Genomic DNA, 16,801 nt, shown 5'->3' with positions numbered 1-16,801 from the left:
GCCTGCTTCTCCCTCTGCCTATGTCTCTGCCTCTCTCTCTGTGTGTGTGTGTGTGTGACTATCATAAATAAATAAAAATTTAAAAAAGTAAAAAAAAAGAAAGTATTTGATCTTTGCATTCTGGACGGTTACAATCTGCCACCTGGAAAAAGACTGGAAAGAATATGGCCAAATATTAAACAATGATTAGGTCTAGATTACAGGTGGAAAATTGAGTAGATGATAGGTATTTTCTTTTTCATACTTTACCTTAATTTTCAAAAATAAAAACATTAAGTATCATTACTCCAGAATGTCATAAATAGCCCCTCCTGAGCTTGTCTTCTTAGACTAATACTAGAGACCTGGGATTGGGGCCAAACCAGAGGATCCAGCACTGAGCTGTGCGGGTGGAAAGAGCAGAAAAGGGAGGAAAGCATTCATTGAATAGGAAACTGACTCATGGGACACCTGGGTGGCTCAGCGGTTGAGCATCTCTCTTCAGCCCAGGGCGTGATCCTGGAGTCCTGGGGTCGAGTCCTACGTCAGGCTCCCTGCATGGAACCTGTTTCTCCCTCTGCCTGTGTCTCTGCCTCTCTTTCTCTCTGTGTCTCTCATGAATAAATAAATAAAAGGAGTGAAAATATAAAGGGGAAAGAAGAGAAAATGAGTGAAAATATCAGTGAGGGTGACAAAACATGAGAGACACCTAACTCTGGGAAATGAACAAGAGGTTGTGGAAAGGGAGGTGGGTGGGGGGTTGGGGTGACTGGGTGACGGGCACTGAGGGGGGCACTTGGTGGGATAAGCACTGGGTGTTATACTATATGTTGGCAAATTGAATTCTAATAAAAAATATTAAAAAAATAAATAAAATCTTAAAAAAAATAAAGGAAACCGACTCACCTCTGTACATAGATAGCACTTGGGCACGGAATGGATTAGTGAGGGATGCTTGGTTTATAGGGTATGTTCTGATTGCCTGCTCTTCTCTATTAACTTTCTCCAAAGCCCTTCCTTCCTTCTCACCTCTCCTCTCATCTACTCACAGCCCCCATTTTCCAGAAGACTAAATAGGCAGTTAATATGTGACACCCCCGTCCCCTGGTAAAGAATATCCATATGGCCAAAACCCTAAGAAATCAATGTTCTGTGGGAGCAGGGAGAAGGAAGCATTTATCTGCCTGCGGGAGCCCCTTCAAGATTGCTGAGTGAGCATGCCCTTTTTTTTTTTTTTTTTTTTTTTTTTTTGAGCATGCCCTTTGAGTTTGCTGAGGGCAAGAGCAGGAGAAGGAAGGGTGTTAGAGGCAGAGGAACAGCTGTTGCAAGGGCAGGAAGAGAGAAACAGTAGATTCCCTCCTCCCCCTTCGCGGCCTAGAAACAGTAGACTTTGTTCTTAAATATAAATGGCCCATAACCCCAGTGGATCAAACCCAAAGGAATGAATTTCTAGGCACCAAGGAATAAGATCAGAGACCTGTTATGGGGCAAACCAAGACACTCTCAACAACTGGGAATTGTATCAAGTAGCTTTGGACTTGGTGTCCAGGGAGAATGTGCTCGTGAAATATTTGTTGTTTAGGGGAGCGTGAGTGGCTCAGTGGATTGAGTGACTGATGCTTGATTTTGGCTCAGATAGTGATCTCAGGGTTGTGGGATTGAGCCCCAACTTGGGCTCCACACTTAGTGCGGAGTCGCATGTCCCTTTCCCTCTGCTCCACTCCCAGCTTGTTTTCTCTCAAATAAAAAGATAGATAGAAAGAAGAAAGAAAGAAAGAAAGAAAGAAAGAAAGAAAGAAAGAAGGAAAAGAAAAGAAGAAAAGAAAAGAAAAGAAAAGAAAAGAAAAGAAAAAAGAAAAGAAAAGAGAAAAGAAAAGAAAAAGAAAAGAAAAAAGAAAAGAAAAGAAAGAAATATTTGTTGTTTAAGGCTCTGGCTTTTCTACTCTTTCCCTCCTGTTTCTTGCAGTACTGGGGTGGGCAGGATCCCCCTGTCCTGTGCATATGTCCCTGGTATTTTGCAGGAAGAGTTTGTTGCCTTTGTTGATCTGTAGCGAGCTCTGAGTTGTTTTTGTGTGGGGGGGGGGCGGGGGGAGGTTTTTTTTTTTTTTTTCCCACCAGCAATTAAGGAAATGGTAGAGTGGCTCCTTTCTCCACTAACAGTCTCATAATGGAGTCATCGAAATTTCATCTGGATTCTTCTACTCTCCAGGGAGCCACACCTTTTCCTGGTCCTCATAGATCCTGGGGGACTCGGAGGGCATGCAGAACTCTCTGTGAGGGAAAACAAATACACAACAGAAAACAAAACCCAGGAGTGAGTAAGAACTCACTTGCAGTTGCCTCTGTTTTCTTAAGGTATGTTATGTGTTCCTTTCTCCCTTGCCCCTCTCCACCCTGATGTTTGAGGGCCAAGTCCCCATCTCTAGGCACAAAACCGGTTTCCTTGCTCCTATTATGGTTTGATTCCACCCACCAAGACAATGGGCCTTTTTCCCCCCTAGAGTCAAAGGCCCTTGTGTTTGGCCTTAGGAGTTCCACTCTGAACTGGTGCCAAAGCTTGAGACTTCCTGTTCTGTTCCTCCCAGGTCATCTGAGAATCTGCAGGCTTGTGGGGTGTGCTGGGGAGTCCTGAGTTATGTCCAGGAAAAAAGGAAGGTTATGGGAATCCCACATGGTTGTTCTTGGGAGAGTCTTCTAGGCCTCTTGGTAGAAGTAGCAGAATTGTGGGCCAGGGGACCTCGGCCCTGGTGCTGGTGACTAAAACTCTGTCCTTGAATTAGGAGATTTGTTTCTCTAGCCCTTAGTTTTGGCATGTGCACAATGAGGGGCTTTGGCTAGAAGAGCACAGGCCCTGCGGCTTGAACATCCTGGCTATGCTTTTCCCTTATCTTCTGCATTAAAGTCCATATCATCCCTTCAGGGCCCAACGATCCACCATTATATAAAATAAATTTGGCTGATGTCTGTGTGAGAGATGACATGTTCCCTAGGTGGCTGGCCTCTTAGGTTAGAGTGGAGTACTGGATATTTTGGCCTGGTCTTATTTTGGGGCTCTCTTTGGTAGCAAGAAGAACAGGGCCCTCCCAAATTGTGAAAGTCTTGACAACCAGCCTAAGGAGTTGAAGTCCTGTGAGTGGGGAACTACCAGAGGCTTTCAGTGGGAAGTGACCTGGTCAGATTGTGTTTCAGGACATACGCTCTGGCATCTGGTTTGTTGCAGCTGCAGGGAGTCTGCCTGGGAGTCAGATCTGAGCTGGGAGAGCAGTGGCAGGAGAGCCATTTGAAGAACTGGCAGGCCTTGGTGAGTGACCAGAGCGGGTGGTGGTGGGTTGAGGGCTGACGATGACTTGGAGCTGTGCGTGGTTTGGGCTCCTGGGTGGGTCAGGTGCCATTTGCCCTGAGGTAAGGATGAGGGATAGGTTGGCCTGGGACTGAGATGCTAAACGCAGCTTTGGGTATGTTTGTATGAGATGCCTATGGACTGTCCTGGTGGAAATACTGTATGGACAGTGGGGAGAAGCTCTATGAGGAGGCCAGGCTGGGGTGAAGAAGTGATGGAGGAAGCGACGGAGAAGAGGGAGTGTGCCCAGAGCCTGTCTCTCAGCTTGGCCTGGTCCCCTCAGCACAAGGCCATGGGTGTGCAGGCCTGAGCTCTACTCTCTGTCCACCTTTTCTGTTGATCAAAGTGATTTTTCAGGGTTTCGGCCAGATGGATATTCTTTGCCTGGGGGTCACATATTAACTGTCTATAAATCATTTGGAAAATGGGGGCTGTGGGTCGATGAGGGGAGAGAGGGAAAGGAGGGAAGACAAGCAAGGGCTTTGGAGAAAGTTAATAGAAAAGAGTAGGCAATCAGAACACACCCTACAAAACACTTGACATTCATCATAAAATAAAAGCACAATGTAAATTTAAACTTTTGTTGAGAGCCTGGCATCCAGGGGCAGAAGAAGGGTGGTGAGATTAGCAGGGCACAGGGCAGAGGTAATTTAGGATTAAGCTAGCAAAGCAACTCGCTCTAGAAATCCTTAGCTTAAAAGTTACTTGACCTGTCAGTTTCTTGGGAGTAATGAGTTTTATATGTACATATTACAATATAAAACATAATGTGGTTACTAATTATAGTACAACTGACAACTAGTAGAACAGCTAGTACCCAGCAAATACTGTGCACTTACTACCTGCGAGGCAGTGTGCTAAACATGGTAAATAACTAGATCACCTCATGAGCTCCCCATAAACACATGTGGTGGGTACTTTTATGAACCCCATTTTATAGATGCGGGGGCTCAACTGCAGTCATCTGCTTAGCTCTCTGCAGCTCTTGCACAGGAGCCAGAGTCTGAAGGCAGGTCTGGGGACTTCACAACCTGTGCTCTTAGCTACTCAGAGTCAGGTGGGGCAGTGAGAAGGTAGGACTTCTCTGAGATGGTCCTTGATTTTTTGTATCAGAATTATCTGGGATGTTTGTTAAAAATTGAGATCCAAGGGTCTCACCCTGCAGCAACCAAAAGCAGAATTTCTCTAACATGGATAGTTGAGACTACTGAGAGGGGGCTGGATGTCTGGGTTCTGGAAGGCAGTGGAATCTTGGCTTCTTTAGTCACCCACAGTTTGGGTCTGGTCCCTCTGTGAATCAACAATGCAGTCTACGCTTGCTTTCTTCCTCTGGGCTGTTGGAGGGGTACATTCCTTCCCGAGAATGTATGAAATCATGCTGACATTTATGATAGGGAGGCATTTGGAGGCAGCGTCCTTTATTCACATTTTCCTTTCACCCTTCATTTGCCTCTTTCCACTCAAGGTGGGTTTCACTTCTCTCCCTGTCCCCTGCGGTAGCTTACCATCTGGGTGATACAGAGACTAGGGGAGGGCAGAGGAACAAGGGAGGGGTTCAGGCTCTGTGGGGGCTATGCTGAGAGGGGGCAATGGCATTGCAGGTGGAGCTTTCCATGCAGTTTAGCTGCTTCACCCTGTGAGAGTGGGGACAGTGGAGCCACAGCCTGGGATGTGGGGTAGAGACCCTGTCACCCATGGCAGTGGGCTTTTCTGAAATGGAAGGTTAATCTCCCTAAGGGCTCCAAGCCAGGCAATGCAGATAAATGGGAGGAAATAACAGTCATTTCACCCCTGGCTGAGTTTGGAGGGCCGATCCAGTTACACCCCTACCTTGAGTGAGGACAAGGGAGTTTTATACAGTTCACTTTGAGGGATATTCCCACACCAGCCTCCTCCTCCAGGAGTTCCAGAGGTAGGGGGAGAGCCCGGGGCTGGGAGTGAGGAGAGCTGGTTCTTAGTAGTGTGTGAACTGAGTGTTACCTGAGAAAGTCACTAGCCTACCCTGGACTTGGGTTTTCTTATCTGAAGTTGAATTTCCCTGATATAATGTTTTCTGTTCCTTCTTGCCCTCAAGCTCTGATTCTATGATTAGCAGCAGAAAGGCAGAACCTTGAATGCTGCTTCTGTCACGTGTGCGTGACAATGCCAAATGAGCAAGTTGGCAGTTCTATCGGTGTCTCTTCTTGCACTGCTCTGTGTTTATTTCAGTGGCCTGAAGACATCCACCGTGGGTGTGGTGGGGAGAGTCTTTGGAGCCAGGTGCCCCATCGGCCCTGGGGAAGGAGGGCCTAGTTGCAGTTCTCTGCCATTGCACAGAATACTCATGTTTTGGTTTGATATGATTTCTTTTCCTGTTCTTCCACCTCCTTCACAGCCTTACCTTGAGCATCACATTCAGTTTCCGGAGTGGGTTATGTTTGGATGACTTTCCGGGCTCTTTCCTGCCTGTGGTTCCCTGAAACAAATAGCAGGAAATTCTTTTCATAGCCATCAGGGCTTCCATTTCATGTTTTCCTCTTTCCCCACAGAAGCGAACAGAACATACAAGGCACAGAGACACGAGTGCATGCTCTAGCTCCCAGCATTCATCTGTGTTGAAGTGTGATGGGGTTATGTTCTTAATATTGTCTGAGGGCTCGCTGCACACTTATTTAAGTCATGTGGCATCCTGATGGCTTGTGTGTCACTGTCATTTAGTTTAGTGCAGGTGCTGAGAATGTGCATGCCTGGGTTACAAGTGCCTGAGTGTGCTTGTGGTTCAGAGTGTGGGGTCTAGGGTAGTTGATGCTGAGAGGAAGTGATTCAGGAGCTGGTTTGTTCTGTTTCTGCTCTTTTTTGCAAAATACTACTAACATGCTGTCAGATAGTTGATTAAAAAGGTGTTAGAAATTTCTTTAATCTGGTCTGAAATTCACATTGTTTTATTCTCGGGTATGTAATGTGTGAGGGTGTGGAGAGGTGGAGAATGAAACACTGGGCCTTCCTGAGCAGTTGAGGCTGGTTCTCAGAAATTAGATGTTGATTATTTAACTCTCTCTGTCCTTGGATTTGTGAGCAGGATCCAGAAGACTGAAGAGCTTTGGTGACAGAGGTATTATGTTGTTTTGGGATGATTAGAGACAAAGTTGACAAGCAATAAACAGGTCAAGTTTGTGGCTTGTTTCTAATTCCAACCTTTAAGAATAATTTAATTTCACTAATACTGTCACCTACTCCAACTGTCAGGTGCTGAATTTTCAAAGATAAATGAAATTTGTTCCCTGTCCTTTTTTTTTTTTTTTTTAAGATTTTATTTATTCATGAGAAACACAGAGAGGCAGACAGAAGGAGGCAGAGGGAGAAGCAGGCTCCATGCAGGGAGCCTGATGTGGGACTTGATCCCAGGTCTCCAGGATCACGTCCTGGGTCAAAGGCTGGCACTAAACCGCTGAGCCACCCAGGCATCCCCTGTCCTGAATTGTTAATAGTTGACCTTTCCTTGGATAGGACTTTCTGGGCCCAATTCCCTCAGTACCTGATTCTTGCACCAGAAAGCCTTTGGGAGCTCTCCGGACCAGACAGGAGAGGTCGATGCTAGAATGGCGGATGCAGGAGAAAGGGGCAGGAGTCCAGCTTCCTGTGCTGTCTATCTTTTTTAGGAGCACAGTGACTGTGGGAGATAGGAAACTAGGCTCCTTCAGAAACGTTGCAATAGGTAAGATGGTGGGAATGGCAGCTCCAGTTGTTCCTCACCTTGTCTCTCAGCTCCTCACGACTCAAGAACATGCCCTCAAGCAATCCCAGAGATGTACAGTGAGTGCCTGTTCTGTGAAGCCTTGGAAGCAAGATTGGTTAGCTACTCTTAAGAACATCAGCAGTGAGCAGCGAACATCAGCAGTGAGCAGCGCCTGGGTGGCTCAGTCGATTAAGCTTCCCACTCTTGGTTTCAGCTCAGGTTGTGATCTCAGGGTTGAGATAGAACCCTGTGTCAGCTCTGCATTCAGCATAGAGACTGCTTAAGATTTTCCCTCTCTCCTTCTCCCTCTGACCCTTCCACTCTTTCTCTCTCTCAAATAAATAAATCTTAAAAAAAGAAAAAAGAACATCAGTAGTGAGAAGGGAGGGCAATTTGAGGCCTTGCAGAATTATCTTTAGGGAATTACAGTTAACTTCACTCCATTCAGACCTAGAGATTGGCAGTAGCTAATGCACTAAAAATGCTCAGACTGACTGGTGCCAAAACTTCTTCTGACTGGGGTAGTACTTCCCCTCCCTTTGGAAAACATTTCGCTAAGACTTCGTGATGTCCTTTTGTGACTTCTTTTCCTCTTCAGTATTGCCTTTTTTTTTTTAAATTTGCATTTATTCTATGCAGAATTTACTCCCGGGCCATAAGTTTTTGTTTCTTCAGTTTTTTCTGGGATATCTTTTTCTTCTGTGCAACCTCCTCTTCTGGTTTAGGAACAATCTGCTCTTTTTCAGTAAGAATCATCTCAATGTGGCAGGGAGAGCTCATGTATGGATTAATCTGGCCATGAGCCCTGTAGGTTCTACATTGCATCTTGGGGGCTTTATTCACCTGGATGTGCTCAATGACCAGAGAATCTACATCTAAACCCTTAAGTTCAGCATTACTCTCCACATTTTTAAGCATGTGCAGTAAAAATTCAGCACTCTTCTTGGGCCACCGACCCTGTGTCCAGCCCCACTGTTTGGCCTGTGCACACCTACCAACTCCACCATTGTAGCGATGGAATGGCACATACTGCTTCTGTAAAGTGACATCTTTCAGATACTTGGTGGCTTTTCGAATATGCATACCCTTGATGGCTTGGGCAATTTCACGTGTGTTCTTAAAGTGAACACGAAGATTTGAACCTCTCGACTTGCATGCTTTTGTAGGGTTTTCTGGGTCCAGCGAGTAGCGAACCATCTCCGGAGGTCACCTTAGGCCACTCGGGGGAAGAGGAAGACCAGTATTGCCTTTGAAACTCATTTCAGCTTGAGGTCACTGGTGTAAAATTACTTGGGGTAGGGTGAGTGAAAATTTTTACTCTACATTCTTGTGATCAGCTCTGGGCCTGCACGTTTTTACTTCTCCAGGTTGACGCTGGGAGCTTCATTCCAGCGGGGGTCCTTTTGTAGCTCTTACGCCAGCCCAGTTGTTCCCTATGCAAGACTTCAAGTGCTGGGATTTCTTAGATGTCCATGTGCCTTTAGAGTCAGGTAGACCAGACCTGGATTTAAGTTCACACTTTGTTCTTGATTAACTATGTGACCTTGGCACGTAGCTTAAGCTCTCTCTCTCTCTCTCTTTTTTTTAAATTTATGGTAGTCACACACAGAGAGAGAGAGGGGCAGAGACATAGGCAGAGGGAGAAGCAGGCTCCATGCACCGGGAGCCCGATGTGGAATTCGATCCCGGGTCTCCAGGATCGCGCCCTAGGCCAAAGGCAGGCGCTAAACCGCTGCGCCACCCAGGGATCCCCCTTTTTTTAAAAATTTTTTTTTTATTTTTAAGCTCTCTTAATACCCAGTTGCTCACTCCTTTCAAATGGAGATGATACCTACATAATAGTTAGTATAAGAGAAATATGCATTGAGTGCCTATTTTTAATTCAATTAATCCTCATACATTTCTAGGAATTAAGTGCTAATGTAATTGCCATTTTTCAGATGAAGAAATGAAGGCACAGAGAAGGTAAGTAGCAGGACCAAGTTAATGCAATGTGTAAGTGGTGGAGCTGAGATTCTGAACTTGGGCAGTTTGACCCCAGAGTCTGTGTCCCTAACTACTGTACTAGACCTTTTATTCCTAGTATGTTAACAAGAATTCATAGAGACCAACATTTAAAAGCACTGGGTATAGTGCTTGGCACATTATAGGTGCTCAGTAAATGGTACCTCTTTCTACCAGAGTGGAGGAGCCTGCTAACACATGGGCAGCTGGAAGATGTGGCCCTGAGTCCGGGTCAGAAGGGAGGGACAGAAGTCCTTCTGCTAACATGGAGTTTACACAGTGTCAGGGCTCCTACCAATCTGTCTCTTTTAGATAGGACTTATTGGCAAAAGTCTTGTCCTTGTAATCCCAAAGTTGCCCAACAGGCCCCGAAAGGAAAACACAGAAGCTGAAACTGGGTGGCCATAGGGAGGGGCTCTCTCCCTGCAAGCCAATGCTCGAGAATCACTTCTCTGACTCTGCTTCAGAGGAGTTTGACCTCTCACTTCCTGACATCTAATGTGTTTAATCAGGGCTTCCAAATAAGCCACCTGTGGAACAGAGTGAGGCTACTGCCTAAATTGGCAGAGGGGGAAGGGGTTGTGCCTGGAAGGCAGAGAGACCCATATGTGGGCTTCAGAGGAGGGCGGTATCAAGCTGGCTCTGCTACCTGGTGTTGTGTACCTTGGCTCTCCGCCTGGCCCTGGGAACGGCTTGGTGAGCAATGAACGGTTCCGGCACACCTACTCCACTTGAGGTGCCAGCGGGGTTTAGAGGCCACAAGGCTTTGGATTTCCTTCATGGCTTTGCCACTTTTTAACTGGGTGGCCTTGGCCTTTTATTCATGTTCTCTGACTCTCAATTTTCTCATTTGTGAGAAAATTGTGAGGATCAAGGGAAATAACATACATAAAGCACCAGAACAACAATTCACATACTGTAGGTGCTCAGTAACTGCTCTCAGTCATGGCTGGGTGAAGTTGAGGGGTGGGGGAATATAACATACAGTTCTTTGCCTTTAAGGAAGTTATAGTCTGGGTGGGGTCAGCGGTAATGAGACAAGTAAACATAAATCACAATGTCATAGGAGCAGCATATAATGTAACACAGGGCCCCAAGTATAACAGACATGAGAATTTTTGGGGTTCAGATGTAGGAGAGCTTCCCTGGACTAGGCTGCTCAGAGAAGACTTCCTAAACAAGTGAACTATATACATGTGCAAAGTTTGGGAGGATGACAGAGTGGCATTCGAAGAAAGTATCTGAGAGGAGACCAAGCAGCGTAAGTTTAGAGGAAGGAGAGGAAACCAGTTGGATACCCCTAAAGGATAGAACCATCCATCCTTGACAAAGTTCAGGCAAAGGCAGATATTCCAGATAGGATTTTTAAAAAGATTTATTTATTTATTTATTTATTTAAGAGAGAGAGAGAGAAACTGAGTGTGTGCACATGATGAGCAAGTGGGGGGTTGGAGCAGAGGGAGAGAAGCAGACTCCACACAGAGTGCAGAGCCCAATGCAGGGCTTGATCCCCCCACCCTGAGATTATGATCTGAGCCCAAACCAAAAGAGTTAGATGCTCAACCAACTGAGCCACCCAGGCACCCCCTACCCCAAACAGGTTCTTTAAAAAAGACAGAGAAAGGTGAGTTTCAGGCAAAATTTCAGAAGAAATTCCAGGGTTTCAAAATTAGAGTGGTCTGTAGGTAGGACAAAAGAGTTGGCTGCCAGTAAGCTCAGTCCAGATTAAAGCTCAAGAGAGATACTTAGAGGGCAAAAAGAGAAGTAAACCACTCCCCCACCCCCACCCCATCTGGACCTGCCAGTTTACACACAGAGCCACCCAGGTTTTCCTAAAAGGGAGTGAAAACGAAGTCAGGCCAAATCCTTGGTGCAGGGGCCTGAGGAACTGGATCTGTTAATCTAGGAAGTTCAGACTTTGGCATGTGGTATCCAGTGAGAATTCCCTGGTTAGGCTCTGGCTATCCTTGGCTGGAGATGTTTTTCTTTGGAAAAATTTTTTTTGGTATTTTTTCTTTTCTTGCTTCTGTTCATAGTTCCTACTGAAAAATTAGTCTTGGCTGAATTAAGTAGAAAAGGTTTGTTCTTACCTAGCCAGAATAACTAGGGTGATTGTAAGAACAGCTCTGGAAAACAATGTGGTTGTGGCCATGGCCTTCCCGTTGCCCTTTTGATAACTTTAATAGCATGATTGTATTGTCATTATGACCTATTTTTTATCTGAGTATATATTTAACTTCCCTCAGTTCTCTGAAAGCAACTTAAGGTTGGAAGCAGTGTCTTTGCTTCTGACTTTTCTTTTCTTTTTTTATTCTTTCTTTCTCTTTTCCTTCTTTCCTTCCTTCCTTCCTTCCTTCCTTCCTTCCTTCCTTCCTTCCTTCCTTCCTTCTTTCCTTTCTCTTTCTTTCTTTCTTTCTTTCTTTCTTTCTTTCTTTCTTTCTTTCTTTCTTTCTTTCTTTCTTTTCAATTTGCCAACATATAGCATATCACCCAGTGCTCATCCCTCCAAGTGCCCCCCTCAGTGCCTGTCACCCAGTCACCCCAAAGCCTGCCCACCTCCCTTTCTATTACCCCCTTGTTCATTTCCCAGAGTTAGGAGTCTCTCATGTTCTGTCATCCTCACTGATATTTCCCACTCATTTTCTCTCCTTTCCCCTTTATTCCCTTTCACTATTTTTTATATTCCCCAAATGAATGAGACCATATAATGTTTGTCCTTCTCCGATTGACTTACATCACTCAGCATAATACCCTCCAGTTCCATCCATGTTGAAGCAAATGATGGGTATTTGTCATTTCTAATGGCTGAGTAATACTCCATTGTATACATAAACCACAGCTGCTTTATCCATTCATCTTTCGATGGACACCGAGGCTCCTTCCACAGTTTGGCTATTGTGGACATTGCTGCTATGAACATTGGGGCGCAGGTATCCTGGCGTTTCACTGCATCTGTATCTTTGGGGTAAATCCCCAGCAGCGCAATTGCTGGGTCATAGGGCAGTTCTATTTTCAACTCTTTGAGGAACCTCCACACAGTTTTCCAGAGTGGCTGTTCACATTCCCACCAACACTGCAAGAGGGCTCCCCTTTCTCCATATCCTCGCCAACATTTGTTGTTTCCCGTCTTGTTAATTTTCCCCATTCTCACTGGTGTGAGGTGGTATCTCATTGTGGTTTTGATTTGTATTTCCCTGATGGCACATGATGTGGAGCATTTTCTCATGTGCTTGTTGGCCATGTCTATGTCTTCTTCTGTGGAATTTCTGTTCATGTCTTTTGCCCATTTAATGATTGGATTGTTTGTTTCTTTGCTGTTGAGTTTAATAAGTTCTTTATAGATCTTGGATACTAGCCCTTTATCTGATACATCATTTGCAGATATCTTCTCCCATTCTGTAGGTTGTCTTTTAGTTTTGTTGACTGTTTCTTTTGCTGTGCAGAAGCTTTTTATCTTGATGAAGTCCCAATAATTCATTTTTGCTTTTGTTTCCCTTGCCTTCATAGATGTATCTTGCAAGAAGTTGCCGTGGCAAGTTCAAAAAGGGTGTCGCCTGTGTTCTCCTCTAGGATTTTGATGGATTCTTGTTTTACATTTAGATCTTTCACCCATTTTGAGTTTATCTTTGTGTATGGTGTAAGAGAATGGTCCAGTTTCATTCTTCTGCATGTGGCTGTCCAATTTTCCCAGCACCATTTATTGAAGAGACTGTCCTTTTTCCAGTGGATAGTCTTTCCTACTTTGTCGAATATTAGTTGACCATAGAGTTGAGGGTCATTTCTGGATTCTCTATTCTGTTCAGTTGATCTATGTGTCTGTTTTTGTGCCAGGCCACACTGTCTTGATGATCACAGCTTTGTAGTACAACCTGAAATCTGGCATTGTGATGCCCCTGGCTCTGGTTTTCTTTTTTAATATCCCCCTGACTATTCAGGGTCTTTTCTGATTCTACACAAATCTTAAGATGATTTGTTCCAACTCTCTGAAGAAAGTCCATGGTATTTTGATATGGATTTCATTAAATGTGTAAATTGCCCTGGGTAGCACAGACAATTTCACAATATTAATTCTTCCAATTCATGAGCATGGAATAAGCCTAAGATACCTAGGAATAAACCTAACCAAAGAGGTAAAGGATCTATACCCTAAAAACTATAGAACACTTCTGCTTCTGACTTTTAAAGTAACTGCCAAGAACTACTGATATTATAGGTACCTAATAAATATTCATTAAATCTGAGGCTTTTCCATGTGCCTCATATACAGATTCTCATAAATGCTTGATATTTTTCATTCACTCATTCAATCAATCTCTTAATAAGTATTTAGTTTCCTGAATGCCTACTAAATAGTAAGCATTATATTGGGCATATACTGGAAATAAAAACTAAAGGTTTTAGTGGTCCTAAGGAGCTCATGGTCTCATAAGAAAATCAGATAAACAGGCAGTTAACAGAGTAGAATGACAAGTGTTGTGACTGAGGGACAGGAAGCAACTCAAGACTGGCACCTAAGCACATTTTTATTCATTTTTATATTACTAAGACTTACCACAGTGCATGATATATTGTGGGTGATGGTAGACATTTGTTCCGTAATTTTGAAATTCATTTTTTGGTACTTTAAATATGTTTCATGAAATATATTGTAAATGTTGATTAGGTGCTTATTCCTCCTCAAAAGCCTTTTATTTATATTTATTTATTTTGCCTTTTATATCATATTTTAATGTACATGTACTACAGGTTTTTAGTATTTTAATGTTCATGTTTAAAGATTTTTAGAGGACTAGAAATGGCAAGACAGAACTCAACCGTATGGGTTGCATATGGGTTGTATGACAGACTATACCATGTCATTGACAAGAACTGCAATATGCAGAATAGGGCCAGTCTCCTCTTATGACACAGAGAGCAGCATACAAGATAAATATGGAACACAAAAGCATAATTGTTGCAAGCAATCTTGTTGTTTCAAACATTTTCTTGAGTTGCTTCCTGGGTCCCATTAAAAAGCATGCCCTGGCTAATGCAGCAGTATTTCCAAGGGTATAAAATGCTGCAGAAAGCTTTAGGCCACCAGGAAGCCACAGAAATCCAGTTCTTTTCTTTTTTTTTTTTTTTTAAGATTTTATTTGTTCATTTGAGAGAGAAGGAGAACACCAGCTGGGCAGAGGGAGAGGGAGAAGCAGGCTCCCCACTGAGCGGGGAGCCCAAAGTGGGGCTCAATCCCAGGATCCCAGGATCATGACCTGAGCCAAAGGCAGACACCCAACCAACTGAGCCACCCAGGTGCCCCTCACAGAAATCCAGTTCTAAGGATAGAGAAGAAAATGCCAGACACGAAGCAAAAGACAAATCACTTCTACCTGGTATTGACACTAAGAAATGAGGCATCCAGGACCTGTGAGGTCAGTTGTCCTGGCCCCTCAGGACCCACCACAGCTTCTCCATGGCCCTACTCCCCTTCCACACTGGCAGCACCCTGCTTGCTGACCCCCTCAAAAGCCTTTTAAATTTGTAGTGTAGTGGGTAACTAGACATCCCGAGGCCTGGAAGAGAGGAACTCTAAGAGATGGGAGAAGTTAGCAGCATGGGAAGTAAGTTACTTCTCACAACTATTTAAAAGCTGAACTGAGGGATCCCTGGGTGGCGCAGCGGTTTAGCGCCTGCCTTTGGCCCAGGGCGCGATCCTGGAGGCCTGGGATCGAGTCCCACATCGGGATCCCGGTGCGTGGAGCCTGCTTCTCCCTCTGCCTATGTCTCTGCCTCTCTCTCTCTCTCTCTCTGTGACTATCATAAATAAAAAATAAAAAAAAAAATAAAAGCTGAACTGAAACAATTCAGAATAGTTCTAGGTTCTCGGCCAAAAGCTGTAGGTTCTTAGAAAGTCCTATTGGGGTGATTGGGAAGCTCTAGGTTTCCTTTACCACCTACCATTATACAAATTGCTTTTGTTTTTCCTTATATATTTTATTTTATTTATTTATTTTATTTTATTTATTTTTTAATTCTTTTTAATTTATTTATGATAGTCACACACACACACACGGAGAGAGAGAGAGAGAGAGAGAGAGAGAGAGAGACAAGCAGAGGGAGAAGCAGGCTCCATGCAACGGGAGCCCGACGTGGGATTCGATCCCGGGTCTCCAGGATCGCGCCCTGGGCCAAAGGCAGGTGCCAAACCGCTGCGCTACCCAGGGATCCCATATTTTATTATTTTTTTTAAGATTTTACTTATTCATTTGAGACAGAGAGAGAGAGAACAAACACCAGCGGGGCAGAGGGAGAAGCAGGCTCTCCAATGAGCAGCAAGCCCAGTGTGGGCCTCAATCCCATGACCCCAGAATAATGACCTGAGCTGAAGGCAGAAGCTTAACCAACTGAGCCACTCAAGCACCCCTCTCCTCACATATTTTAAACTACAGTTAGACTAGATGACTCACCATGTTTTCCTGATTCTTTGTCTTTCGGTTTCTTTTCTTCATTAGGAATGCCTCCTCCTTTATGCCACTGCCATCATCCTTCAGTTCCCTGCTGAAATGCTACCCTCTTTCGCTGAAACCCTGTGGAAGAAATAGTCTTGCTACCCTGAACATCTCAGCTTTTAGACCCCCTCATAGTACTTAATGCTATTACTAGAATTATATATGAGTTATCATTCTTATTCCCCCTAGGAGGAAAGGATCTAATTTTATGTATTTCATAGCACAGGACCTTGTAAATGTTGAATGAACCATGTGACAGAACTATATTACTGGTGTAATGTGGTGGTTAATTTTACATGTCAACTTGACTGGGCCATGGGGTGCTCAGATATTGGTTAAACATTATTCTGAAGGTTTTTGTATGAGATTAACATTTAAATTGGTAAACTGAGTAAAGCAAATTGCCCTCCCCAATGTGGGTAGACCTCATCCAATTAGTTGATGGCTCCGAATAGAACAAAAAGGTTGACCTTCCTCTGAGTACGAAAGAATTCCTCCTGGCTGTCTGGGACATCAGCTTTTTTCTGCCTTCAGACTTGAACTGAAACATTGGCTCTTCCTGGGTTGGAGCCTACCGGCTTTTGGACTAGAACTACACCTTTGGCTCCCTTGGTCTCTAGCTTCCTGACTTACCCGGAAGATCTTGGGACTTGTCAGCCTCTTTAATCAAGTGAGCCAATTCTTTATAAATCTCTTTTTTTGTATCTGTCTGTCTGTCTATGTAATCTCTGTATCTCAATATATATCCATCCTATTGGTTCTGTTTTTCTGGAGAACCTTGACTAATACACTTAGGTCCTGAATTTTAGAAATATTCAGAGAAAGGAAAAGAGTTTGATCTACCTTTCCTTTCCTGGAATTGAATTAACATGGGGCACACTTTTAAAATGATACTTACCTTTGATACCCTTTCATCTCCCAAATGCTTCTCATGTAAAGCTTCTCTCTTTTCTGAGATTTCAGGCACATAGGACTTGGATGCTTCCATCAGCCCTCCGCTGTAGTACCTGACTGAGGTCCACCCTGCTCCTCACGGAAGGCCCCAATTTTCCTTGCTTTTGAGCCCTCTTCCCAACCCTACTTCATCAGAGCCCCATGGTAGGTCTGAGGTAGGTGGTTGAGGGGAAAGCAGCGTGACCATTCAAGTGATACATGTGTAGCTGAAAGCCCTCTAATCTCATAATCATTTGCTAAATCAACTGGGTGAGATATCAAGTAATTTAATAAAGTGGGGTGAAATTTTTAGGCAGTGTGGAGATGATACTTTTGAGTAAC

General features: G+C 44.2%; 1 protein-coding gene and 1 pseudogene across 1 annotated transcript; both read right to left on the bottom strand.

Annotated features, from left to right (window-relative positions):
* Positions 1-7,676: 7,676 nt before the first annotated feature.
* LOC121484347 (60S ribosomal protein L17-like) lies at positions 7,677-8,564 on the bottom strand. The gene has a single exon (XM_041743497.1). It carries the CDS (start codon positions 8,229-8,231, stop codon positions 7,677-7,679), a length of 555 nt encoding a protein of 184 aa, XP_041599431.1. The 5' UTR covers positions 8,232-8,564.
* Positions 8,565-13,796: 5,232 nt separating this feature from the next.
* Positions 13,797-14,647, bottom strand: LOC121479054 (annotated as a pseudogene).
* Positions 14,648-16,801: the final 2,154 nt, after the last annotated feature.

Source organism: Vulpes lagopus, chromosome 2, assembly GCF_018345385.1.
Source record: "Vulpes lagopus strain Blue_001 chromosome 2, ASM1834538v1, whole genome shotgun sequence".
Taxonomy (NCBI): domain Eukaryota; kingdom Metazoa; phylum Chordata; class Mammalia; order Carnivora; family Canidae; genus Vulpes; species Vulpes lagopus.
This window is presented reverse-complemented; position numbering and strand designations above follow the sequence as displayed.

Bases quoted from the DNA above. Each gene is read 5' to 3' on its own strand.
- LOC121484347 (XM_041743497.1), bottom strand. From the start codon at position 8,231: ATGGTTCGCTACTCGCTGGACCCAGAAAACCCTACAAAAGCATGCAAG.